Here is a 27,987-nt window from a genome sequence, read left to right on the forward strand (position 1 = left end):
TGTGGTTGCTTTAAAACCGGGTGTGCGAAGCTTGTCGTGATGCGCCTAATCCCGGCCATTAAAAGTGGTGCAGGGAACGTACACAAAGTATGGGGCCAGAAATCTACAATAACTGCTCTACAATAACAGAAATCTACAATAACAGAAATCTACAATGAAAAACTCAAACGCGAGAATTATCTTTCATTTTTTTTCAAGCCCTACAATTTGGCCTCGCCAGAGTGGCCCAACCTTAAATCGAACCTATTCTCATGGCAGAAGCCAAAAATGTTTAGACGCCTTGGGAACCTCGCAGGGTTGTCGTGCAAGCATAAACTTTTTTCACAGGGTACCGCTAGAGCCATGCTATGAATATCCTAAATGGAATTTTCTTAGCTGTCTCCGTTATCAAACGGCTCTCCTTTGTGTTTCTGCCACAATGCAGTTACGCCCTGGATGAGCGAATCACCGTAAGAGGGCGCAATCAGGTTTTGGCGGCGCGTGTCCCTTGTTGCGACCGGGCGGGGGCACCCGATCCGAGCTCCGTGGCCTCCGACACAACGAGTGGTAGCGTGTATGATGCGAGCGGCCAGCCGCTGTTGCAGCCGTGAAGAAGTCCAGAAGCCGTAGGCTAACGTAACTGTTTACTTCATAGCGAGAGGTGAGCCGAAGCCAAACAACAATGCCCCGACGGGCGAGGTTACAATACAGGACTCGAGCAGAGCGACAGCATGGATGCGCTGCTCAAACAGGAATGGGTTATAGCGCTTGCGGTGCTTCTATTTATACCCAAAAGCGGTAACGGTTAAACGCCAACAAACGGCAACACGCCACGAACGTCACAGACACACACACCGCTCTTTCCAGAGTGCGTAAGCCGTTCATAGCCTATGCTCGGCGCACGTTGAGTCCGGGAGAGGGGAGAGAGCAGGACTCCGCTGAGTTCGCGGGGCCTCTGTGTCCTTGAAGAGCGTGGAGACGAGCCTCGCTGGCAGCCGCCGAAGTTTTGAAATGCGCAGAAAGCGAAGCGTCTGAGTCTGACGCGGCTTGTCGCAACTTGTCACCGACATTGTGGCGCCTGTTTTCAAAGGCGCACGTAGTGGCTCCGCCGCACAGCCGAGGAGTGATGCGGGGAAGTACTGCGGCGCTGGCCGATTCGTAACACCCTCATTCCTGCAGATTTGTCGCTTATTTTTAATGCACTGCCCACTCTACAATTACCTTTTGAACATTAGCTGAAAAACATCCGCTATGTCATCATTCTGATCCTGAACACTACAGAAGACAACAAAAATTCTAAACGCAGGTTAGCCTTTTGTTCAATTTATATTTCATTCCAATGAAATAGTGATGCTAAAGCGTCCAGACCAATGTATCTATCCCGTCGGTACGAGGAATCTGCGGAGGAACAAGAAACGCTGAGTCAAAGAACTGTCAAAATTTATATTTTGGTAAAAACACACCGTGAAATTTTTATTGAAACACCAAGAATCCTTCGTCATAGAGGAAAAACCCTACTTTCAGAGAATAAAAAACAGTTTTCTTAGGTGTTCCAGAGTAATTCTAGGGAGGTATTTGGTGCCAGGGTAGAATGCAAGTACCCCTAAGAAACAAGCGCTTGGACTTCCTCGTGCGGAGTAACGCTCACAGAGGAAAACTCTGGCTTAGCTTCCCGCAGTAGGTCGGGATCAGTGAAAAGGTCTAGCACCGTAAGCGCCATGATCTTGGCAGCCCTCAAAGTAGGCGCCTGTGGCGCTGCTTTCCCCGCCAAGTCGGCGAACTCCCGGGTGTGATTCATTGGTCCTCTGGCAGCCACGGTTGGTCCCAAACTGAACATGGGGTGCACGGTAGGAATACGATGAGACACGTTGCCACAATCAGTTGATGCCCCAGCCGTCGGCATGTTCTTTATGAAGTCGTCCAGGAAAGACACACCTGCAGCAAGATCAGACGAAGCAAAGTTGAGCCGCTCCCTATAGGAATTGTTCTGCCGCGCAGTCAAACATCACAAATAATCGTCCAAAGGAGTCAGAGAACTGATTTTAGTGCAAAATGAGGATTTCGGCATAGCTTGACGATGTTTGGGCGTGAATATCAAAATCTCCTTGTTCAAGGCGAAAAACCCATCCGACAATTTAGGGCCTTTTGTCCAGACAGTGCCGTTCGCGCAAAGGGTAATACATTTTTTTGCCAAGTATTTTACGGTGTGTGTTACATGAGCAATATAAGTACACATTTACATCACTAATGACAACAGTTACATGTAAAAAGTAATACAAGTAAATAAGCTCATGTGGACACTTCCTAGCGAGTTCAAATTTCAAGTTCAAACGTCTGCAAGGAGGTGTTTGCAGAAAAACAACCAAACAGCCCTTCGTGTTTAAAGGCCGATAAACACACCTAGGGAATGGGCGTGCTTGCGGTAAGCCTTGTTGATACAGGCGTTGTAGATAACCTGCATGTACGTCTCCATCTTCTCGATTTTCACTGTGCAGCCGGTTCCCTCGGCAGCACCATGGAAGCAAGCTTCAACTTTCCCCAAGATTTCTACTAGCTCCTCCGCCGACGGCGACCGCACCAGGAACCGCATCTCTGTCTCATCAGGAATGACGTTCGGGCACTTGCCGCCTTCATTAATCACACCTGCGAAAAAGTGCGTGGTCCTTGACATCTATAGGTTTAGGGGTCATTTTGCCTTACAGAACGGAAAGAAATGTTGCTTTTCCTCAGTAGTTGTTGCAATCAGCAAAGTACGCTTTAAATGCCAGCCAGGTTGGAAGGAAGATCCGGCTCGCTCCTACTCATTTTCCTCCACAGCAGTGCCTTATCTGCCTGAGGAAAGATACTCAAGAAGAAAACATGTATGCACCCCTGTGTGTTTATATGCGTTAGTCTGTGTGCACGCCGATTTGGCCGTTTGCTTGATTGGTCCAGGCATGCAGGCTGGGACACGCAGGGTGACCACATGTACTGTAGATTGCCGTATAATCTGAACTGCTGGGCTTGTACAAAATCGCTCCTCCATCTCATTTTGTGACATGTAATTTCATTAAGCAGTAAGAATGAGTATGCCATACGAAGTGTTTTGTAATGGTCTCTGTTTGACAAGATAGTCAGGACCGTGTTAGCGCTTGACCTGCACAACATACCCAAGGTGTACCTCAGGATATCGGCCTGAGAAGCCCCACCAGGTAATGGTTAACGGAAAGGGTCGACAGTACCAAAAGGCAGGATGGAATGAGTACCGTGAATTCTCGCAGACGGTTGGAGTTGTTGTCGGAGAAGGCTGATGTTGTTGTAGGCAGCAACGGCGGCGTCCAGGGCGTTCACGCCTTGCCAAGGGGTGGCTGCGGCGTGTGCCGCTTTTCCTTTGAAGTGCACCACCAACTGCGGCGGACGTTGTAAAAGGTTGCGTAATGGTGCACACGGCTCACAAATAAAGTATTAAAAAAAACACGAAAGAGATTCAGCTTCCGAGGGTGGATTGCGAGTGTTCAGGGTACGGGGTTGAAGGGATGGTATGACTTTTATGAAATCGAGAGCTATTAGCGGCAAGCGATGGCTTGTTCTCCGTTATGCTCCTCGCTTTGAACTGAAGCGCCAAATGCACGCTCCAAACACCGTGCAGTTCAGGGAGCTTCTATACGAAAAAGTAATCTTGCTTACAGCGATTATCGTTACCAGTGCTATTTAAAGGGTTATGCCCATCCACCTTCTTAAAAATATACCCTGGTTCGCCTTATTTTCAAGCACCGTGCCTAGCAACAGCGCGGCTATTTTACCCGAATAGCCTTCCAAATTATTGTCCCTGGCTCAACCCATATCAGAGCACACACGAAGCTGATGCGGCGTTGTCTCGTCGGCAGCACCAACGCCCACGGCGCGCGTGCCCCGCAGCCCTCTGTCATCTTCATCCACGCCCAACGCTTAACTGAGAAGACGAAGACGAGATCTCTTTTGTGAGCGCGTGCTTCTCGGACAGGCTTTTTGTGATACCACAGTTCATACTGATATGAACAAGTTATCCTTATTGACACACTTTTTCAGTTTCTTTGAACACCAATTCTTCAGTGGGAATAGGCCAACTCTGCAAAATACGAACGATTATCATGAAGGTAGCAAAGTGCCCTTGTTACCGAAGTTCCACAAACATGGCGCCCCCCCCCCCCCCTCGTCAGATTGTAGACTTCACCTCCACCACGTGCCGAACCATTCCAAATTTCCTGCACCGCATCCTCGCGCTCCCCCCTCTCTCCCCCCCCCCCCCCCTCGCCGGGAAGACGCCAACCCATGTCCGCAGCTCCAGCCCCTTTGGGCAACTTGCATCACAGTTGCGCATTGACGAAAACAAGAGCTTGGTCTCGTTCGTCATCGTGCTTTTGTTTTGTGCACCAATATGCCTTTACCTTTGGCTGTATCCCCTGCCCGAGCGGCCCTAGAAAATGAATCAACCCTAAAAAAAAGACACCCCTTACTGTAGACTAGCTATGTCGCCTACTGGAGTTCTGCTTGTCCAGGACATATTCCAATTGTCCAAGTCATTTTCAATTAAAAAAAAATGGAACCACAGTGGTAACTCAAGCTTTTGGTATATCTCGCCTCGACAATGTCGCCCCGTACACACCCGACTCTGAATTCGAAACACTTACCGGGATCAGTTAAAAAATTATTCAAAGAAGCCCTCGGGCTCCCCATAAGTACCTTGAAAACGCAGCTTGTTCAAATGGGTCTTCACAATACCACCCAGACACTCCTTGAAAGTCATCTAGCAAGTAAGCGCCTTCGTTTTACACACACTGTTAGCTGGCCGCTTTGTTCTTCAATGCATCAACTGGCCCTATGAGAACAAATCCACCTGGCTTCTCTATCAGACGAGTGGCATAAGCATATGTCGGTGACACCCATACCGAAGAATATGAACCCAGACCTCCATCCCGACCGTAGGTCCGCCCACAGCAAAGCCAACGAATGCGTATATGGCAATCGGTCAGCCGTGTCTTACACCGACGCGGAGAGTTACACTGACAACAAAGCCATGGTTAGAATGACAACATCCAGGAACCATCTAACTGCATTCGCGTCCATCCGGACGAACTCTACTTCAGACGCCGAAGAACTCGCCATTGCCTTATCCCTCATCGAGTGCTCCAGCAAAATCCTCATCACTGATTCTCAAGCAGCATTCCGCAGGATCCTGTCAGTGAGCTTGGCATCAAAGACCCTAGGGTGCTTCAACACAAACGCTCAACCCACCGAGTGGCGATAGTGTTGGAACCTGCCCATGCCTCTGAACGCCCTTCTCTCACCAAGAGGGTCGAGAATCGGCCTCCCCGAGCCACCGAGGTCACCGCAGCTCCGACACCACTTCTTACCTATCAGGACATTTGTTAAGATCGAGGGGTTGCATCGAGTTATTACGAAGACTGGCCGGAGAGGGTTTTTTTTTCTTTGTTTGTTTTGGCTATGCGCGCCGGAGGTTGGAGCAGCCTTTCGAGTGCCGTTTTTTTTTTGTTGTTAGTTCTTCTTTCGTGGTCGGGGGCCGCGGACCCCGCTCAACGCGTCGGCAGCGGAAAGGAACCGTTTGCCGCTAATTCTCAGAAGCGGGAGAGGGGCGAGGCCATGTGGTGCATTGCTCGCACCGGGCACGTCCGTGTCAAGTTCGGGAGCGGACGGGAAGCGGCCGGTCGTAAATCGCTGGCCAGACTCGACGCAAAGATGCGACATGTCAATGCGGCCGCGGCAACTTTCTTTAAACAAATCACGACACTGTGCCGGTCTGTTTTGAAATGGGGAATTCGGGGAATGACCGGAAGCAGCTGCAGGTGGCCGCTGGGAAGCGGGGATGAAGCGATTGCGGCGATCCGCGTAAACAAACTGCGCCAACACGACACAGATGTGCATTGGAACGACGGTTCGGGATTTATTGCTTTCGGTCTCTGTGAGGCTACTCCTAAATCAGGTAACTACGCGTCAGATTTGGGTAGTTTGTTGGTTGTTAGTGTCTCGGCTTCCGGTGCGAATCCTTTCTGAGAATTGACGTCTAGTTTTCGTGGGAACGGGAAAGGAGTTTTGGACAAGGGGTGGGCCAATTGCCTAATTATGAGCTCCGCCTGTGGGTGGCTGTGCAGCGTCTAAACGGCCAGAACTGTTAATTATGTGCCCTCCTCTCTTTCTTGGGTACCGCCTTCCTTGGAGGCGTGGTTTTTTTAATAAAACCAAGGTGTTGGTTGTAGAAGGGGAGGAGAGAGCCCCGCGTGATGCGGGCTCGTCCGGAGCTCGTCTCTAGCTCGGAACTGCGATGTCAGTTGTAACTTCTTTGTAAAGAGTGTAATAAAGTGTAAATATCGTGGAGTAGACCGTCGTCAGCTATGTGCCTTCGATCAGCGAGCCATCTTCAACATCATCATCAACATCGATCTTATCGATCCTGCCACGTAATTTCAACTACATTACTGGACATATTAGGATAATTTTACTTGACCACTAGACAAATATTCTCGTGCCCTCACCCATCCCTCATCAAAACTTGGGAAACAACACTCAGACAATTGCAAACAGGCACTTACGTACAGTGAGCTCGAATTAATTTGTTTCCTATACAGTACACCGCTCTATATAAATATTATCCACAGCTAGGTACCGTCCAGAATACAATTGATTGGGCAATGCGCTCACAATTCAGCCCTATCGTCCTTCTTCACCCATTCTTTTCCAAAGCTGGGGGAGACACTGTTGACCAGCTGTCAACTGGAGCACCAGACTCTCCTGTTGACACGGGTGCAGACAACAAGGACAACGCATGGATTCCCGCACTACGGTTTCACTCTCACATTCGCGTTCATCAAAATTCTCTCGCTCTCGTTCCTCGTCTTCTTAACTTGTCGCACACTGTTTTATCTTGTGGCGCAAAACAATACGCTGGTGATTGACCTTTCCCTCCGTTTGCTTTATTTTGTGCGCCTACTTCTAGGACTTCTCTCTAAAGCTCATCACAGAATATAAAACGCTTGAGCTTCCTAACTTTCTCAAGCAGGTTTAAAAGCACCGTGGTGGTATTGAGCCGGGCTAGCTTCAGCAACATGACTACGGGGTGAGACAAGGAATGGTCATGTGGGTGCCCACGACCTTTCTGTTAATAGCCCCGCGTTTCACCCATTGTTACACTACGCGACCGTGGAATCGTGCCTGTCAGAGTAGGCGCAGATGGATAACAGCGCACGCGAGTCGTCCCGCCACACCTCTGCGGGCTTTTCATGTCCGCGTTGAGATCTCGCGTACGAAGTGCAAGGTTGTCGAAGAGTCATTCCGGGCCTTTCGAAGCCAGTGGATACCTGAATGCGACAGGTGGATCTGAAGTCCGAGCTCCCGCACCGCTTCCTTCACTAGAATGGCGGCTGATGCAATTTTAATTTGTAAGTTAGTTTTTGAGGCTAACTTCCATCCTGCCTTTCTAGCCGCTTGTGCTAGGCAAAATTTCTCACCGGACATTTCCAAACGGTCTGCTTGCGCAAACGCATTAAACGCACACGATGCTTGCGGCAAATTGTAAATGGCTAGAGGTCTCTGCTTGTAGTAAACTCCTCCCTTGCTTAAGGAAGTTTTTTAGTACGGGTGAACAGGTAAGCTCTCGGCCTATTTACATCTGTGAGGAGGCGCGATTAAGAGCCAGGAGCCGGAGTGAGAAACGAAGACAACGAAGCGCTCGTGCTGGGGGCGCTTCGAAAGAAAAAAAGAGCACGCCGGGAAGGAGGAGAAAAAAGAGGAACAGGAGGCGGAACGGAGGTAGCAAGTTGAAGGCAGGAGGAACGCGGCTCTCGGCGAGTTCTCTGCTGGACGCGAACGCCCAGGAGACTCAGAGCCGAGCCACATTTCCCTCCTGGCCTTGTGGACTGGCAGCGCACGGGCAACAGCGCCGTGTCATCATTTGAGAGTGAAGAAGAAGACGGTTGTGGTACGAACGAGCAGGAAGAACGAGGTTCTAAAAATACAGCTGCTTAAGAATGCAAAAACCTGCTAACACTTTAAACCGCGCCTTTCACAAAAGTATCACCTAAGAATTAACAGAACCATGATTGTGCTAAGCAAACCAACTAACATATTTTTTAACTATATCACACAACAAATTTACCGCTGTGCGAAAATATTCCACACTCCAGACGATTGGCGTTGGTTCAAGCGGGGTCAAGTAGCCCGCACCCATTTGACAGAGAACAACCTTTTAAGGTATTACACAGCAATCTAGCACTTTCCTTTCATAAAACAACGTATTTTCAATGTGTCCCTTTCCCTTAGGCATGAGATTGCTAGCCAAGTCGAATTAGTTTCTTCAGCCCGGTTACTTCACATGTACCTTCATCTTCACCTTCTTCCGACGCGTCCATTGGACGCCTTTGGCTACATGGTCGGGTTGGCTTCTCCAAGGGATTCTGTCAATCGCAATGGTGCCGCATGATGACTCCCGCAACCGCATCTTGAAAGATCGGTACCTTTTGACTGCACCCGCAGCTCTGCGTGTGCGCGCGCTCTTCGGCCCAGTTACTTGAGCTCTCACTGAGTGCGGCACAACTTTAATCCCTTCGTGTGTGGGAACTTTCTTGAAAGAACGTGATCGCTTCTCCTCGAAGCAATGTGTCACAGCTTGGTCATTCTCGGCTAGCAACAGCTTTTTGCCCGGGACCAAGAACTTTTGCAGGACATCCCTGCCCGATTCATTACTTCGTGCCTGTCGTCCGACAGCGAAGCGTTCCGAGAGAGAGCGCGTTCCAAACGGCTCGGATGACTCGCCATTTAGGTGTACACCGCTGACCTCACTCGGCGCATTTACAGTAGGCATGCCAGCACGCGGTTCGTCTGCCTGCGTGCCACACTCAGCACGTTCAACTTCTCGTGCCTGGAACACAGCTTCCACCTCTGCGGCTGGCTTTTCAAAATCCTTTCCTTTATCCTCTTTTTTCCGTGTGGCCTCCTCGCCGACTGCGACCCACGAGACTTCTCTCTCCCGTGCCCATAGCTCAATGCTTTCTCCGTTCTCCTCGAGGCGACTATCTATCTCAAAGAATTCAAGGTCAAACTCTGCAATTGAGAGCCTCGATGAATTCTTCACGAGCTCTAATTTGCGGTCTAGTGCGGCCAGTTCGAGTTGGAGTCTTCGCACTTTTGCGTCTCTCGCGCGTGCCCTTCTTTCGCGAGCAGCGTCTGCCTCTCTCTCCAACCATTCCCTGAGCTCAGCACCCGCCAGTCCTAGCCCTTTGCCGATCTTGAGCAAATTTTCTAATTCCATGTCGGCTGCCAAATACTCTCCTCTCCACCAAAAGTACAACCTCCTCAACTCTCTGTAAAATATTCAGAGAGTCCTGTCGCGGACGCCATTTTTGTGATGCAGGTTGTTTTTTTAGACGGGAGGTGTTAATCTGACCAGGCGGAGAAGGACGAGCCTGTTGGCTGCGGACAAGGACAACGTGTATTTACGCAACAAAAACTGACAAAAAAGATAAATCAACATTAACCTAATCAAGACAAGACAGTGAATGTCCTACGCAACCAAGTTCACGCCCCAAAATAGTTCGCGCTCACGTGTTGGTCTCTGTCGGTGAGCTGTCCCGGTGCGCCGGGCTCGGTGCGCTGCTACGGTGTTCCTGTTGAGGTCGGTGCTCCGGCCGATAGAAGACACGTCGGCTTCGGTTGAAAGTTTCTGGTAGTCAACGGGGAAGGTGCGGCTCGAAGCGGAGTTCCCCCGAACGTTAGCGTCCGGCAGGTCGCTCCCCGAACCTCGTTCTTCCTGCTCGTTCGTACCACAACCGTCTTCTTCTTCACTCCCAAATGATGACACGGCGCTGTTGCCCGTGCGCTGCCAGTCCACAAGGCCAGGAGGGAAATGTGGCTCGGCTCTGAGTCTCCTGGGCGTTCGCGTCCAGCAGAGAACTCGCCGAGAGCCGCGTTCCTCCTGCCTTCAACTTGCTACCTCCGTTCCGCCTCCTGTTCCTCTTCTTTCTCCTCCTTCCCGGCGTGCTCTTTTTTTCTTTCGAAGCGCCCCCAGCACGAGCGCTTCGTTGTCTTCATTTCTCACTCCGGCTCCTGGCTCTTAAACGCGCCTCCTCACAACATCGAATCATGGGGCGCCCGCAAATTTCTGTACTAGCGCCTCAACTGTTCAATATTGCTTTGGAACCCTTTGTGCAGAAGCAACACTACATTCCTTATTAAAGATTTCTCAACTGCGCAGAGGATTTAAGTAAGCGTGATTTACGCACGCTAAACAATGCTTCGCATGTAAGGAGGATCTGCCAGTAAGGGGTTGCAATGGTCACCCTAATGCGTAGTATTTTCGGTGCCGTGTCGAAGAAAAGCCGGCGTTGTCGGCGGGGGCATTCCCCGTGAGACGAGAACTGCCGTCCTTCCAAAATTCAGAAGCACACCATTTCGGGGCCCACTGCAACAGCGAGACCTCGTCCGGTAGCAGAAAGTTTGGTTTTACCAAGCTGAAAGTTTGTATGCCATATCAGGGGGCGCTGATAATGCAACTGTGTTCTCGCTTAAATTCGAAGTGCAAGTGCCTTAAAAAATTTTGCAGCCATGGTTCAATCACAGGCATCGGAATGGAGTATTTCACTCGTTCCAAGAGTAATATCCAGCGGTTCTCAATTTTCCCGCTCGCATAATGAAAAGCGTTTACCCTTTTCTTCCGACGCCACGTTTTGCTTAGAAAAAGTGACCTACCATGATCGAAATTCTAGGCAGTGTATGATATGTGCCCGTTAGAATACTGCGTTCTCGGGGTTATTAGAAAAACCCCTGTTAACCACTGAACAGAGTAATACGAATGGTCGAAGGTACACAGCAAAAGCTCACCTGTTTCAAAGCTGAAAAAGGAACGGATAAGATGTCACGTGGGCACGGATGTGCCATAATTGCGGCGTCTATTCCGTTGAGAGCCCCCTTCTGGATCAGAAGCTCCTTGCCGCAAAAGCTTTCTTCGGCTGGAGTACCAAGCACAATGACCTGGGAACAATTACAAGGTGTGTAAAATAACCCAAACATCTGCCATTGTCACCTGGGCGACAGTTAATTCCCGCGCCAAGAAAAATGAATATGACAGGACATATTGACACCCTTTATAATAGGACACCTTAGGAAATGTCTCTTTAGCATCTAAAGATATAACATGTGTGCGGCGTGCTTCACCACTTTAGTGAAATGATTGAGCCTGATATCATCAAAACACGAACATTTTGCGCATGTCAGTTTCGGTATCACAAGCAGTGTGATTGAATAAAGAAGTATTGTATCGGCGGGCACCACAATTTCAGTGCGCATCACTTTGGAACCCGGTACAGTGGTTTCGCGGCGCCATGTTATTTTTGTGCCGTTGTGGGCCTTTTGGAGCCTCCTCGTCGCCCGCGTGGTCATCTGCACCGTCCACAGCTATCTTGCCGATTTGGGTGTCGGAGAGAATTTCGGTAACGAGTACATCACCCTCATGCAGCGCGTACTCCGCGTAAATTTACAGTTCACTTCCTTGTTCGGCGCGTAGTGGGAGCTAAGCGTTCGAACGGAGACCTTGTCAGCATTGTGTAGGGGAGATTGGCTTGTGTCCTCTCTGTCAGCATTTCTAAACAACCATGTTCCCCGAAAAACAGTTTCGAGATAAAGGGGGCAAATATAGTGCCTATGGGAGGTAACGGCCAAAAAATTTTCACTTAACCGATGTTTTGAGAAATCCCAGTTGGAGGAAACAAGGGATTACTCTACCTTAAAGAAAACAGTTTATTTCCCACTATGCTTTGACTTGGAATCGCGACTTACGGTAGCGGTGCAGGTTACATTAACTTTTTTTATTTAGGGGATCAAGATAGCGCAATGGTACTAGCCGTAAACATATACTTGCTATGGAAATAAAATCTCGAGTTGCATTTAGCGGTTCTATTTTTCAAACGAGTCAAACAGAAATTGAGAACTGCTGAAGTCGTAAAGGTAGTTCATCAAGTGCAGTGCAGCTTCAAAAAAACAGTGCAGAAGACAGGAATCAGCAAGAAACACCCAGCACAGGTCATATGACATATCCCTGAAGCTTTCACCTGGGGTTGAAAGCTAGCACTTTGACGATGGAATTGCCTACGGGCAGCCAGATGTGGTTCTTGAACGTTGCCTTGTTTTTGAAGAAAATTGTGGGCAAGTAGGGCGTACGGCATGTGTTTTATTCTCCCAAGTAACTGAGTAGTAACCTCCTGTTCCGTGAGCTGCTCTTAGCTCTAGTTTTCTTGGCAAGTCTAACTCTCTAAACAACTGTGTTTTCGACAATATACCTTCAAGGATGGGGGAGGAAGTTCCTTCGCGTCCGCCAGACCCTGCACAATGGTCGGTGCCATCACTGCTGTCACGAGCCGACAACATGGAACCCGCTGTCTGCCAAAAATCCTCATAATAGTCCATGACTGAGGAAATAGATTCGCGTTGTGAATTCACCGTCGTCAGAGAGCGTCATATGAAGAGAAAACTCCGCCATACCTGCATGTCAAGTTAGGTGATTGGCGCCTGCACCCCTGCCCAGAATCAATTCACTGTTGGTAATGTACCCGTCAAGGAAGCCGATAGCCAAAATTTCTTGACCGTCAGAATCTTACATAATATTTCCGCCGAGTTGCGATTAACCAGCCTAAATAAATCCAGATCAATGCCCGAATGAACGTGTTGACAGATGATGTGAGCACTGAAGGCATCATAGACACGTTGAAGGCCATCACAGTCTTAGGAAACATCCAGGTGCGTTCTTTTTTGACACCGGTCCTACACGAAAAATTTTGAAACTGTGGTTTTCCTTGTTACCAGGTGCGATGGGCATGCTGCTACATATAAAGCCGATGCCTTTTCGGAAGGGGTACCGCACGCACTACGTGCTCACTGTTGGAGGCATCTCATACGATATATCTTTTGGGGGTGACATTCGACAAGTGTCTCTCCTCATCACCCCATGTTCACCATCTCAAAAAGAAGTGACAACCATCACCCGTATATTCCGTATGCTCTTTAGTAATGTTTCATGTAGTCACGGTACTAAAACTCCGGGACACTCATATATGCCTCGCGCTAGAACGTAACGCGCGCTAAAGAAACACCGGGGCACGAGAAGGAAACAATGACTCCTGTCATCTCTGATTTAGACCTGGAGTTCAACGACGGTGGCCTAGGGCAGCTTCTTTTGTCAACTGACCGCAGCCTGGACATTTATCGCATTGGTCGTGTAGAAACATTATAGGTGTCATTATTGCTGCACCGATGTGATCACCATCATCGGTGCCCGTAATGGAGTGAGCAGCTCTCGCTCGAGCTGCTTTGTCTTCATCTCATCGCCATGTTGTAAAATAGAACACCACCATCGCATCACCGGGACGTCTCGGCCCTTGGTCCTCTTTTCCACATTTTGGTGCCCAAACCCGGGGAGAAGGACCTCTGCGATTCGGAGGCATCCGAACTTTGGCCTATTAAAAGGAGAACCCCTCGATACCGATTACGGACCCTAGTGATGGCCAGGTCGACGGTGCTGCCCGAAGCCGAACAACGCGATGGGCGGACGAGATGGTGGTGACTCCTCACCTGCGACGATTTTCCCCGATGACCTTCTGGCAGCGATATTCTAAACGGTGAGGAGAACTCCGCTGCTTATTGCGCAATGGAAGATTCAGCACGTTATATGCACGGACAACGTATTCCCCTTCCTACGATCCGCGTTGGCAAACTGAAGATGCAAAGAGAAAAAAACGCGGTTTATCGCTCGAGAACTGTGCCGAGACGCTAAAGCAACGTTAGACTTACCTATACAGATCAGTGATGTTCGCGATGTGTTGACGAGCTTGCTGCGGCAGCTGCGGAAAATTGTAGTGGAGCCGAGACTCTTGAATGAGGAAATTGAACCACCTGTTGACATCGACCACTTGGATGAGGAATTTGCTACCAACATTGACCATGAAGACGAAATCACGCATATTATGATCCGATTATACTACCAATTGAAAGTGAAGAAACTTGAAACCATCGAACAGTGCGAGAAAATCGAGAACTTGTATTCTTCAAAAGACTTGAATGAGTTTCTTGCCCTTACTGAACTATGCGACGGAACACCTGATTTTAAAACCATTGGTTAACCTGCCTTGCTGCCAGAAAAGTCACCTCTGTCAGATTTGTTGCCTCAGAGAGAAATTCAGAATCTGACCCCTTTGTTGGCTGCCTCTGAACTTCAAGGAGAAGACGCCCAACATTCGGGTGAACTTGAAGAGTGCGCCAGTGTGACCGCGAGTAAGATAACCGGCTCATCGACTCCAATGACGTTGGCACAACACGAGGCTATGAATGTTCCACCACTGGCAATGTTGAAAGGGCAAGATGGCATATACATATTATCGACCTACATACAAGCGATACACGGAACTGAAGAGCGAGATGAAGACGTTCTTGTAAGATATGGAAGGAAGATTGCCGCGGCCCGTAGTCGGCAATGCAATCTAAAGAAATCAATGCACTACAGACACCATTTGAAGAACAAGGCAGCTGACAACGACAATAGAATTACTAGAGTCCATAGCTACAGAAAGAAGCGTCAGCCTCCAAGACACTGTTTTGAGATGGCAGCAAAGAAACGTGAAGAGCTCGCGTCGGAGTATAGGACTGTCGAAGACGGGCTACGGATTTTCACCTGGCTACGTGCACTGAATCTACAGACTCGGCGTGTACTCAGAAGACGGCCACATGGACGATTTCGTCGTCTGACTGCCCTACCGGATCGGACCGGAACGAGCCTATGTTAGTTTATGGAAGCGGACTGACCACGGTTTGTTGTGGGTGGGGAAGATGTAAAAACATTATGGGTGTTATTATTGCTGCACCGATGTGATCACCATCATCGGTGCCCGTAGTCGCGTGAGCGGCTCTCGCTCGAGCTGCTTTGTCTTCATCTCATCGCCATGTTGTAAAATAGAACACCACCATCGCATCACCGGGACGTCTCGGCCCTTGGTCTTCTTATTCCACAGGTCGCTCGTGGGGTGTAAAAGTGGTGTTTCAGTGTGATTCGCTGCCGGCGTCTGTGAAGTAGGCTACGACGACACCGTGTGCGTCCGTATGTGCGACCGGCCTGGCAATGCCACAAGTGTCAGAAGCTAGGCCATGTGAGTGCTGCTTGGAAGAATGCCGTCGCATGCAAGCGGTGTGGTGAAGCCCATGGTCACGTTGGCTTCAAGGGCACGCTAAAGTGTGGAAAATGGTCGAACCCTCACGAGGAAACTTGTAATGAATGCCCAAAAATGATGCATGAGCGTCGAATCCTGCGTACTATGGTCACAGAAAACTCTTTTCACAGAGAGGTTGCAGCGTTCGTTTGGCGACGTCTTCGAAGCTCCCGTCGGAGACGTCTACAGTTACGCAGTACATCCGGTCGCAATCACTTGCATGCCATACCGGCGCCACCGTTACCACCACCAGCACCACCACCAGTGCCGACTCAGGAGGAATCCCGATCACCTCCTACTCCTGGGGGGGGGCGAAATCTGCATCTAAAAATGTACCCACAGAAGAGGGGCTTGCGTTGCCACAACTACGTTATGCATTGGACAAGTCGGCCAGTGAAACCAGAGCTTTACATGTTCATCATAGTGGTCAAGAGAGGCTCGCCCATGAGAAGGCTTTACGCCTTCTTAACTAGCTGCTAAATACTATGCGAAGAATGATCTCTAGCCTGAAAAGGCAAACCGCCAGAATGGTGGTGCAGGTGCTAGATGCATTGGAGCCGCTCATTGAAGTACTTCAGTGAGTTCTCATGGCGCAACAAACAAGCACACAATTATTTGAGGAAACACGTAACACTTTTTTTGTGATGCAGTGGAACGCAAGAGGACTACAAAGAAAGATGTCCGATTTTCGGCGGCGTTTGTTTAAGAACAATTCCTTGTAGTCGTAGTATGCGAGCCAAATGTTTCTTCCGCGTTACGTATCTCCTGTTGTCGCAAACTGATGAAATACCCAGCACGGTGCTAATGTGCTTACGTCGGGACACAGCCTACATACGACATACGATTTCCGCGCACGCCTCCGATAAATATATCTGTGTGTCTGTAACTGGCAAGCGTTGGGTCGTTTCGGTCATCAGCGCTTACATTCATCCCCGCGTGGACATTGACTGCATGTACCTGGGCACAGTTGTGCACACCACACCTGCCCTTGACCACTCTTGATAGTCGGCAATTTGAATGCAGACCCCCCCACAATTAAAAGAACTGACCTGGTGGACCTTGTGCAGAGCAAGAACTTAACTGCTATAAAGTACGGTTCCTTTACCTTTCTTCGTTGACTCTCAAACATCAGTTTTTTGGGCCTAGCAGTGGTATCAAGGAGCCAACCACCAACTTTCAGTTGGTTCTCTGGTGTGGAAATACATGGAAGTGACCACATACCAACTTACGTACAACTTCGGTGGTTCCTCCTAGGGTCCGTTATACTGACTGCACGAGGCTCAAAGTTGAAGAGTCATGTGCAAATATTATGTCGGCGTCAAATGTGGAAGGCATTATGCTGTCTGCAACGGGAGCCAGCACTAAGTATGTCAGTACTTCTATACGTCGAATGTTCATTGATACCTTGCACGAACGACAACGTGCCATCCGATGCCCCGCAGACAGGAAGTACAGAAGGATCCAAGCTGCAGCAGATCTATCAGAACGTTGCCGCACCCAGCGAAAAATACGGCGTCATATAGAAAAACTGGAAAAAGGGCGTTTGCAGAGGTTTCGCTCGCCGTTAGATCCGGGAAAGACCCTTTCAAGTATCTGGCAAGTAAAGCGAATGGTTCAGCATGACCCGAAACAATCTTACCCATTTCGGGCTTTGGCTCTCCATCTCGGTCAAAGTGAAGTGAAAGTAGCTGAGGCATAATGCAAAAGGTTTGTTTATTCATTCCACACCGTGGATACCAGCGAAAGGCACACGCCGCAGGCAACAGACAATCGTCTAAACGTCTCTTTCACGATGCAAGAGCTTGATGGCGCTCTTTCATCATCGCGCGGTTCATCTGCTCCAGGACCCGATAGCCTCCTTTACTGCGTTTAAAGAAGCCTTGGCAGCCAAGGTTGAAAAGCCCTCGTATCATGGTTAAACGCAATTGGGACCTCTGGTTGTGTTCCAAACCACTGGAAATTTAATCGTGTAGTTGCCTTACTCTAGCCAGGAAACTCTCCCTAGGAGCTCTCTGTTGTATATTTGTCAATTTGGTTTCGGTTCTCCGATCACTGCCGCAGGTGGCGCCAGTGTTGTTTAAGTATATAAGCATGCGCAAGTTGGAATAAAGGATCTTTTGTTCCGATGGGCACTCAAGTTGTCTAGTCGTTCATTCATCGGCGGCACACGCCGCCACTACATTGGCGACGAGGAGTCCATTCACCTTCCATCAGAATTAGTTAAAGAGTTTGGTGCTATTTTCGATCCAGGACTCGGCATCGCGAAAGATTTTGTTCACCGCGTCAAAACACGGTCCACAGTTCAGCCAGTTGCTTCAAAACTCAGGCGCCTTCCGCTCTCACTCCGGCCACGAGTCTCGGAAGAACTCCACCGCTTAGAAAAAATGGACGTGATAGAGCGAATAGAGGCATCCGAGTGGGTATCCCCCATTGTCGTGGTTGAAAAGAAAGATGGAGGTATCTGCATTTGTGTAGATCTTCGACAGGTAAACAAAGCCGTCGTAGCAGATAGCTTTCCCCTCCCTCATACAGAAGAGCTATTGCGTAGTCTAGTGGGGGCAACCCACTTTTCCAAGCTTGACCTTGCATCAGCTTACCATCAGCTCATGCTTCACCCCGAGAGCCGCGATTTAACGGCTTTTATAACACACGACGGCCTCTTCCGTTTTAAGCGCGTGTGTTTTGGGCTCGCTTCAGCACCATCTGCTTTTCAAAGTATGATGTCGAAAATTCTGCAGGGTTGCAGCGGCGTCCTGTTCTATATCGATGACATCATTGTGTTTGGGAAGGGGAGAGAGGAGCACATGGCGAATCTTACCGCAGTTCTGAGGTGCATAAAAGAGGCAGGACTCAAACTGAACACAAAATGCGTCATCGATACGCCGGAGCTTGCGTTCTTGGGCCACAGGATCACCGCAAACGGTATTGTGCCGTTGAAGGAAAAGGTTGCTTCCATCCGAGACACTCCAGCGCCCACTGATCCAGCCAGCCTTCGATCATTTCTGGGATTGGTCGAATATTATTCCAGGTTTATTCCCAACTTCGCTGACATGGTTGAACCAATGCGTGTCCTGCTAAGAAAGGGGCAGTGATTCGTTTGGTCTGACGAGATAGACGCTAGTTTCAGAAAGACCAAAGACGCGCTGGCAGCTAGTACTATACTGAGAATGTTCGATGCATCTCTTCCAGTCTTAGTGTCGACGGACGCATCAGAGTGCGGACTTGGAGCGGTCCTACAGCAGGTGGACGGACATAAACTGCACACTGTCGCTTTCGCGTCTCGAGCTCTTTCGCCAGCTGAGAGGAAATATTCGGTAGGAGAACGAGAAGCGTTGGCCTGTGTTTGGGCGTGTGAGCGGTGGCACGTGTACTTGTGGGGACGCCACTTCACGTTGTTCACTGATCATCAAGCCTTGGTGGCATTGCTTTCAACACAAGGAACAGGAAGGCGCCCCTTGCGGGTAGCGTGATGGACAGAATGCCTACTACGGTACAACTATACCGTCGAGTACCGTAAGGGGTCGCAAAACCAAGTGGCGGACGCACTTTCACGCTTGCCCCCGTCGTCTTTCCAGGAAGAAGAAACGCTATTTGACGAGGTTGTATCAGTTCTCGAAATTTCTTCCTGCATTACCAGAGAACAGTTTGAGCAGTCCCAGTTGCAAGATAGCACACTGCAACAAAGCAAAATCTATGTGCAATCGTCGTGGCCGGCACATAAATCCTTATCGGCCGAGCTTCAGCCTTTCTTCAAAGTACGTGACGAACTTTCTGTGGTAGACAATCTGATCTTGCGTGGCGAACGGCTTGTGGTTCCCACGTCACTCACGCAGCAGGTAATCGCTGCAGCACATGAGTCGCATCCCGGCGTGGTGCGAACAAAAGCGCGGCTGCGAGAAAAGTATTGGTGGCCGGGCATGGACCGCCAAGTCGAGCTAGCTATCCAGATGTGTAGCATATGCCAGGAAGCAGACAAGAGCGTCAAGGTGCGAGCTACACCCTTGCAACCGGTCCCCTTTCCAGAGCAGCCGTGGCTCAAACTAGGCATGGATATTGTAGGCCCATTTGAGAGGGCGCCCTACGATTGCAGCTATGCAATCACGCTTGTCGATTATTATTCCAAATGGCCTGAAATGCATTTCTGTAGCGAGACAACAACCAGCACAGTAATACGCTTCTTGGTATCCGTGTTCGCAGGCGAAGGCTACCCAGAAGAGATTATTTGCGATAACGGTCCACAGTTTGCATCTCGGGAGTTTGAGGCATTTCTTCAAGATCGTGGCATCCAGGTCAAACATTCGTCAGTATACTATCCACAAGCGAACGGCCAAGTGGAGCGCTTTAACAGAGTATTAAAAAGCTTCATTCAAGTGGCGGTTCTTGAGCAGCGACCCTTGCGCCAGGCGGTAACAGAGTACCTGGGTGTTTACCGATGCACACCGCATGCTACAACGGCAAGGGCTCCAGCTATTCTGCTACACGGGCGGCTGCCAAGAACTAGGTTGGATGTCGTCGGGCATCCGTCGGTCACCTTCTTTGAAGATCCTCACTTGGAACTCCGGCGTTTACGTGAGCGGGTGAAGCAAAAGCAACAGAGCAGCAAACGATACACGGACGCTCGGAGGGCGGCAAGAGAAACCAGAGTTGACGTTGGTGACTTCGTCAGAGTGAAGAAACCCACTACTAGATTTAAAGGCGACCTCGAATTCAGCCGCCCAAGAGAAGTGATCACCAGGAAGGGACCATCCTCTTTCCGCCTGGCTGACGGCAAAACGTGGAATGCATCGAAGTTCTCAAAGGTGCCACGAGCCTCTGCCGCCCTTTACACGTGGGGAGGAAACGGCACAGCTAGGGGAGGAGGATCTCGGCCTACATGTGAGGGCCCCACCCCAGAGATAACTACAACTTCAGCTGCTGCTCCTTCGGCTGCGCAGGCACCCACGTCTCCTTCGGCTGCGCAGGCGCCCACGACTCCTGAGCACGCTGCGCAGGCGCCCACGTCTCCGTCGGCTGCGCAGGCGCACAGGTCGCCTGCTGCGACGCAGTCGGCCAAGTCTCCAGGAGCAGTCACACAGCAACGCAGGGTGCAACCACCAAGAAAGAGACTACCACCAGAGCGTTATGGCTACAACGTGTAGCAAGTGAAGTTGTGCTAAAGCGAATGGAACGGACATATCCAGTGTGGTGGATTTCTTTTGTAAATGATGGGATTTTGTAGTACTATATAGCTATGTTCATTGTACAGTTGTATTTTTGAATAGTATTTTTGCATATGTACTAACATAGTAACCTGCTACATTACTAATCCATATAGCTGTTTTTAAGGAAGGAAATGTGTTGTATATTTGTCAATTTGGTTTCGGTTCTCCGATCACTGCCGCAGGTGGCGCCAGTGGTGTTTAAGTATATAAGCATGCGCAAGTTGGAATAAAGGGTCTTTTGTTCCGATGGGCACTCAAGTTGTCTAGTCGTTCATTCATCGGCGGCACACGCCGCCACTACACTCTCCTCATACAGACCGAAGTAATAGTTATCCAGATATTATGACCCTTTTCTGAAGAGGCCGATCCCCCGTACCAATTGTCATCGAGCTGGTGTCATGTCTAGAGCAAGAAAGAAACCGCCGCCGAATCGTGGGTGCACTGTTTTTCAACATCAAGGCCGCAGAATATAATGTTGCCCACGATGGTATTATGGATGCTCTAGAAAGCATGGATGTGGGAAGCCGACTTTACACGTAGATATTGAGTTACCTAATCTTCATGTACACGGCTTCTGGCGAGGCAGTGTGCCAACAGATCTGTGATGGTGTTCCGCAGGATGGAATACTGAGCTCCCTGTTTAATATTGCACTCCCCGGCCTCGCGATCGAAGTGCCTGAAACTATGCGAGTATCTATGTAAGCTGACGATATATGCATCTAGGCTGCTGGTACAACTGGACAAGAGTTGTGAACACGTATACAGTGAGCTGCAACAATAACCTGTTCGTACTTCGCCGCCAAGGACACCGTTTACCCCAGCGAAACGTGCTGTTCTCCCCTTCATCAGAAAATAGTGGTAAAAAATACCGTCACCATTGGTGGCACTTTAATACCGTACGTTACGCACCACATATTTCTGGGAGTTGTAGCGCACCGCGGGCTGTGATGGACAAACCATATCACGATGCTAAAGACTAAACTTACAAGCATTCTGCACGTTCTCCGTTTTGTGGAAGGAATGAGATATGGCCCATCCGAAACGAAAACGCCCTTCTGCAGTTATACCGAGCTCTTTTTTTAAAACAACTTCGTTATAGCCTCCCGGCTATGTCCAACTTGCCCACTTCATGCCTAGGCACATAGGAAAGCATGCAAGCACAAGCCGTACGGGTATGTCTGTGTCTACCGCGATGTACATCTACTCTGCCGGGGCGCGTGTCTGTCCGGTAGATGCACTCCTTTTGTGCGAACCACTTCATTCTACCTCCGTTGTCTGACCTTGCATGCACGCCACCAATTGCCTATGGTTCCCACCACGTGCTCAGAACCAGTTTTCCAGCAGCACTTTCGCGTCATCAACGCATAATTCCCTCTGGTTGCGCTCCAATGGTTCTTTCACAGAATCCTCTATGGGTGCATTCAAGAACATCAATCCGCCTTTCCATCTCGGGAATAATCAAGAAGTCTTGTTTGCCCTCAGCGGCTCTCAAACAGTTGACTTTGGCGTTGTTGACAAGCTGATATGGTAGAACTACAGATGTCAACGCCGATGGTTTTGTGGCTCTGTCCAGGCCAACCGTGGCTGGGGTGATTCCAAGCATGGGAGTAAACAGACGTTCCACACTTGACCACAGGGCATCCTCTACTGCTGTAGAACTTATAGCCATCCGGGAGGCAACTTGCTTAGCCTCTTGTGAACCACCCCAAGCCTGGATCATGATCTGTGATGCCAAGCGAGCGCTCCAGGTCCGCAATGGTATTGAGGCAAGGACCTTATATCCACTTGCCATAGAAGGGGTGGAGCTATGGTCTTTTTTGGTGCACCAAGACCCTGTTTTGACAATTCAGTGGGGTCCAGATCACTGTGGGTTGGCGGGCAATGAATGGGCTGTCGAGGAGGGGAAAAAGGATTCAGTAGGCGCAGAAGTCGTGCGCCTTCCCTTCGCAATACCGGAAACACCCGCTCTTCTCACCGGTATAGTCCGCTGCACCACAACGAATTACTTGGCCCACCGTGACCACCGCCACAACTGGCTTTATCTACGGTACCCTGATTGCAGGTTGCGGATGCCCCCAGAGACTCAGCGAAGCTACTCGTCGCTTTTCCATCAGCGGCGTCTCGGCGTAGCTGTTCCTTATCCCTACCAACACCTCATCAGTGGTTCGAGTGATACTGACTGTGAATAGTGTCACATATGGCCAACTATTGAATATCTACTGTGCAACCTTCCCTGCTACACGCATCACCGTAGAGAGTTAGCCACGTCGATGGCTCGGTTAGACAATCGGGCATTGTCTGAGTACGCCCTGCTGGGATCCTGGCCAGACCCGCAGTGTTTAAACAAGGCCTTCAAGGCAGTGCTGGCATTCTTAATAAGCAGGGATTTGGCAGCTAGGTTTTAGCCCTATCCCGCTGGGGTGAACTATTGAGCATGTAATGTACACGTGTATAGTTATATATAGTATGGAGCATTTGTATATATTCATACCCTCACCTGAATCTCTACGATCATACGTGTCACCATCTATCTAGGCTTTTTCCACCTTCCACTTCCCTCACACAGAGTAACAGGCAAGAGCATATACGATCAGGCCGACCTCTCTGTGTTTTGCTTCCATTCAATAAATTACTCTGTCTTTCTCTCCCAAGCAACTGAGCCGCCTGTGTAAGCGTTTAAATACAGGAAATTCCGAACAGCGCGCGAGCGTAAAAAACACTAGACGCGCTATGTCACCTGTGTGGACAACGTCGCCTATGAGATTCTGTTTTCGTTTAAACGCTCGTGCATAGGATATACAGATCGCTGCCTGAAAGCAGGTCAGGTCGTCCGCTGGTGGCCGCTGTCAGCGCACTGCACCTCCTGTGGCTGCAGCTCCTGTTCAGTGAATGTGACCCCCTCACTACTTACGTGGCCTAAGTGAGGTGAGAGAACATTTTCGAAGCTTTCGACATCAACAGGAGCGGGAGCTTGTGTATCAGTGAAACGCTCGTTTCATTTCTCGATAAGGAGATAGTGCACCTGACATAAGTTCTCGTCAATAAATATTTACGCGGCGGATGAAAGGGTTGTGGCTATATTAACGAATCCTTTAGTAACACGTTTATGTCAAATTTTGTAGTTTTTTTTGTCTTTTTTCCTTGCGTTTTCACGTACATTTTCTGGCCTAATTAAAACGCGGTCAGTTGTTTGAGAGCGCCGGTGTTGTGGGCTTCTTGCTTACTACCATCTTCTCCGCTCTCTTTCGAAGCCCAAAGCACCAACAAGCCCTTCAGTATACCTTTCTGCGGGAGAGTACACCCCTTCCTTTTTTACCCGAAGGCTTCATCTGTACCCTTGGTTGTACTACTGATGATACCACCTGATTATGAGGAAGCGTAGCGTCACGCTAGGACATTATCATGCATTTTACGTAATGTTTTTTTTTACATTCTAAGCATTTCACATTTTAAGCAACCAAAAACACTTCGTACTCACAAGCAGAAAGTGTGTCGGAACGTTGCAAGAGCATGTCCTGCTTCCTCGCATGTAAAATGTACACGACGGTTTCTTTTATGATTTCTGTATTCCACTAATAAAGCCGGACCACTGCTGGGATATTCATCTTATGAATTCACAAAATAAGACGAGAGTTAACAGTAGCCCTATTGAGCCGCGTGAAAATATGTTCCGAGCCAAAGAACAAGCCACGGATAAAGGAAAATGGATGCGTGTTGATTTTGCACAATAAATATCCCGTAAGGAACTGGCATGCTTGACCTACGCCAAAAGCTTCCTGAAACTTACCTTTCCACGTATATATTTGTGCTTTGTCATTGCCGCTTTAACCGCAAGAGCGGCGCCAACTGACGCCTCGGCGATCAAATTGTGGCCGCAGCCATGGCCAATGTCTGGAAGTGCGTCATATTCACACAGCAGCGCAATGCAGGGCCCTGCGTTAAGATCCACATGCGCATAAAATAAAATATTAACGGCTTGAAGGACGCGATTGTGATAATAAAATTATAAGATATATTACAATTTGGCATCACCAACACCTTAACGCTATGTGAACTCAATGTTTATAAACTAGTAAACAAATGTCAGTTATGGTACGTCACGCTACATGGCAGTTCCTTGGAGAGGCTACATCCATTGCCACATTTAAATGGTCAGAGCTACTACATAGGTGCAAGTTTCGATCACTTGCGCATTCGTTCCACCTCTTACGGCCAATGTCAGGGGCTCCGCACATATATTCAATTACGCGCTCGTGACAACACCATCAACCGGAATTTAATTCCACCACGCCAACAGTAGCGGATCAGTCTAGCAAAAGCACTTTTTAAACTACTTCGACTTCAAGGTGTAGATAAACGCTCCTTTTTTTAATGGTATGCTGTCGGTGATGTGCTAAAAGAGATATAAGATGTCTGCTGAATTTTATGGCCCTCGACTCGATAGGAAATGTATACAATGAATGGTGAAATATACTCAGGGTACGCAGGACAACCCAGCGTAATTTTACACACAGCTTTCGGTTTTCTGAAGTGGGTGGAGTTCCATTCCTCGTCTATGGGAAGTAGGGCGTTGATTTTTAAGAAATGTTAACGCGTGTTAAGGTGATTCAATCCTTCCTGTGGAGTTTGCAAAAAATTACACAACAAACTTTCTTCCCATTGGTTTAATTTTTGTTCTTGTTTTATGCAATGTTTTTTTTTTATTCAGAAAAGCAACAAGAGCAGGAGTTCTATAGACGATACTAACGATGTATTTAACTGAGGACTAGAAAAAATAAAAAAAAACATCTGGTGATTATATTTTCAATTTTAGTAGTACAGTGATCTTGCGTAGGGAAGATGTGAGGGCAGAGCTGAGGGCAGTTGAACTGCGGCAATCGGTATATCGGGGGTGAATGCATTTGTACAGAAGGTTCAAGACTTCTTCCTCTCTAATAACAAAGGAGCACTATCGTGCATGGTCTTAGACACAAAACTGGACTGGTTCCGTTCGACGGCTGCGCATCCATTGCACTGCCCTAAACTGTTGCAGCCGTCATTTTCCTGAAATTTTCGGTGATATTCTTTTTCGTGGGAACATACCAAGTTCATGCCGCGAATACGTTTCTTTATACAGAGAAATTCTTTGCCTCAGAAATGTCTGATTAAAATACAAACTGCTTTGGACACTATGGCTACTCTAATACTCAGGACTATGATGAGTTGGAGACAGTAAAGATGTCTTGGTTGTTGCATAAATTTTGCTGACGTGATGGCCATTTCGTTTTTATGATTTTTTTAAGGGCACCAAAACCGGCACAAATTCTACAGCCTTTCCGAATGAGATCACAAAATTGCTTTTGACTGAGGTCATCAATCATGACTAGAGTGTTAGTCTTGTTTTGTGAGATAGTTCTCTCATTTTAAGCTCCCTACTCAGCATCCACAAGCGTTTCAGACATGCGGTTAAAACGATACACACAGCTTAGTAATACTTCTGTAACAAGTTGAAATTTTGAAATAAAGTTTACCGTACCGTCAGATCCCCCCGGGGTATGAAACTCCGCCTTGAATGCCGTCTCCAGAAGGTACCGACGCACCACACTGAAGCCTTCTCGCTCTAAAAAGTCCGTCAGCATCTCGTGTGCTTGCGTCTCTTGCAGGGCGAGCTCCGGGTGTGACCACAAGAAGGAACTCAGCTGTTCGAAGTTGTCAGAGTGGCACTCGATGGCCTCATCGACCAATTCTTTAAAGTCAGCTGTCATCGTCCTTCAGGAGAGCAACCTGGTTAACAGCAATCGAGCCCTGGTGTTGATTTGCTGCTATCCGCAGTTTTTCACCAAAGTTTTCCTTACACCCCACGCCAAACGTGCAGAAATCTTGAAAAAGCTACGCATCTCAAGATTAATACAACTTTAACACGTCTAATCACGAAGCGCTGTTCTTATTATAAAGTTGTCGCAGAGCAGTGTCAAAATTAATATTTGATATCTCGAACTTCGCGATGGCTGCGCCGCCTGCCGCCGCTTCTCCGCGGCGTCTACAGGATGAGCGCTCCGTGTTTGATAGGGGCTCATGTAGTGTTTTGGTTCTCTTTCATTTCTTGTCACCTTTCCGCGCCCTAACGCCCTAAACAACTTCTTATAGTCATGTCTGTAAGCAAAGAGTACGTTTAGGGTACTTCAAAAGCAGCTGCGGCTTGGTAGAGTGCTGGAACGCCAAAAGAAAAAAAGAGAGAGCGTGGTTTTGCGCGTTTCCAACCCCCTCTTACAGAGTCAGCGATGGCACCAGCATAACACCAGTCTCGCCTCCAAACACGTCGGGCACGAGTGAATTCTGTTATCGCCTCGTTTAGACCTGATAATTGCACCGTGAAAGGCTGTTTTCGTTTTGCAGCGCGTAATGGGGCTCCGCTTCGAATACATACGTCGCAGAAAAATATGTTTCGGGGGTGTGATTACTCATTAGCTGACAACCACATGTAACTTTTGTGGGAATATAAGCAGGCCACGCGAATATGTTAAGCATGGTTGAAGGCTCTTCATCTTTGTGTACGTGCATACTCACACGTCACAGCAAGAACCAAGGAAAGTTAAGGAAACCACTGAAAAATAAATGGTCTACAAGTGGCGAAGAAACCCTATAGCTCTGTAGGAAGCAGACTCGGTTGGGGCGCTGATGCGATTTCCTACATTAATTTAGGTCGCGTAGGCCCGGCCAGAACGAGTGGCCGCCCAGCTGTTGACTCGACGTTCCATCTTGTGTCGAGTGGAACGGCTCAGGGGTCAGCACCAGGACCGCTGATGATGATCGTGGTGATGATGGGGACGATGGCGATGTAGTCGCTACAGCTCCAACACTAATAAAAATCCTAGTGCGGTTTTAGAAAGGCTAAAGACGTTTGTCTATACTGAAGAGCGCCACGCAGGCAAAATGCAAGTTTGTTTTATTCGAAAGGTTTCGTGTTTTATAGTGCCCCCAGCGCTTGTCCGGCAGCAAGCGATGCCGTATTCACTAAGAAATTAATCAATTTAACTTAAAATTTTTATTCTCCCGCCTAATCGTGTGTTTTCGTGACGTCTCCAATGACGTCACAGGGGAGGGGTATCAAAGGAACTTCCAGTGCGTCATTAGGCTCTGCAATCCTCTCAGTTACGCTACCGTACGGAGCCGTGAACCGTTGTCCGCCGTTGATTTTTTTTTACCGTATTTACACATGGCTTGTTTTCGCTTAGTGGTTTCGTGAAACATGGGGTATGCTCGACAAAAGGGTCATGTAAGACAACGTCGCTTAGGACAATTGGCCAGTGTCGCTTAAAACCACTCCAAAGTGGCGGACTGCTGTGCAACCAAAACAAGCGTAGTGTGCCCTGTAGCAACAGCAGTGGGCATCGGTACGTACGTGTTTATGTGTATTTTCGCTACATTCATAACTTATCCCACCATTCTTACGATTGTAAAATGAATATGCATTACATTTAAGCTCAAATAGATCGTTCGGCAAACCTATTAGCCCTGCCTAATTTGCGTTTGCTTTTGCCTTCTTCAGCCAATCGCACATCTGGGCATGTGACATCGTAGATACTGTTGCCGGAAAGGAGCTAGTGGGT

At 48.7% G+C, this 27,987-nt stretch overlaps 1 protein-coding gene across 1 annotated transcript; it reads right to left on the minus strand.

Moving 5' to 3' along the window:
- Nucleotides 1–1,582: 1,582 nt before the first annotated feature.
- On the minus strand, nt 1,583–26,209 carry LOC144166430 (peptidase M20 domain-containing protein 2-like). The gene is made up of 6 exons (XM_077695956.1): nt 25,914–26,209; nt 24,186–24,331; nt 10,828–10,977; nt 3,225–3,366; nt 2,380–2,622; nt 1,583–1,914 (listed from the first exon to the last, which is right to left on the minus strand). Exons 1-6 carry the CDS (start codon nt 26,140–26,142, stop codon nt 1,583–1,585), a joined length of 1,242 nt encoding a protein of 413 aa, XP_077552082.1. The 5' UTR covers nt 26,143–26,209.
- Between the last annotated feature and the right edge of the window lie 1,778 nt (nt 26,210–27,987).

This window comes from Haemaphysalis longicornis, unplaced genomic scaffold, assembly GCF_048455015.1.
Source record: "Haemaphysalis longicornis isolate Haplotype H1 unplaced genomic scaffold, Haemaphysalis longicornis Haplotype H1 scaffold_17, whole genome shotgun sequence".
In the NCBI taxonomy this organism is placed as follows: Eukaryota; Metazoa; Arthropoda; class Arachnida; order Ixodida; family Ixodidae; genus Haemaphysalis; species Haemaphysalis longicornis.

What these genes read in the sequence shown, in the direction of transcription:
- LOC144166430 (XM_077695956.1), bottom strand. Translation starts at nt 26,142, where the DNA reads ATGACAGCTGACTTTAAAGAATTGGTCGATGAGGCCATCGAGTGCCAC. An exon ending in ACAAATATATACGTGGAAAG is followed by an intron (nt 10,978 to 24,185) that starts GTAAGTTTCAGG and finishes AATTGTTCCCAG; the next exon opens with GTCATTGTGCTTGGTACTCC. An exon ending in ACCGTCTGCGAGAATTCACG is followed by an intron (nt 2,623 to 3,224) that starts GTACTCATTCCA and finishes ACTTTTTCGCAG; the next exon opens with GTGTGATTAATGAAGGCGGC.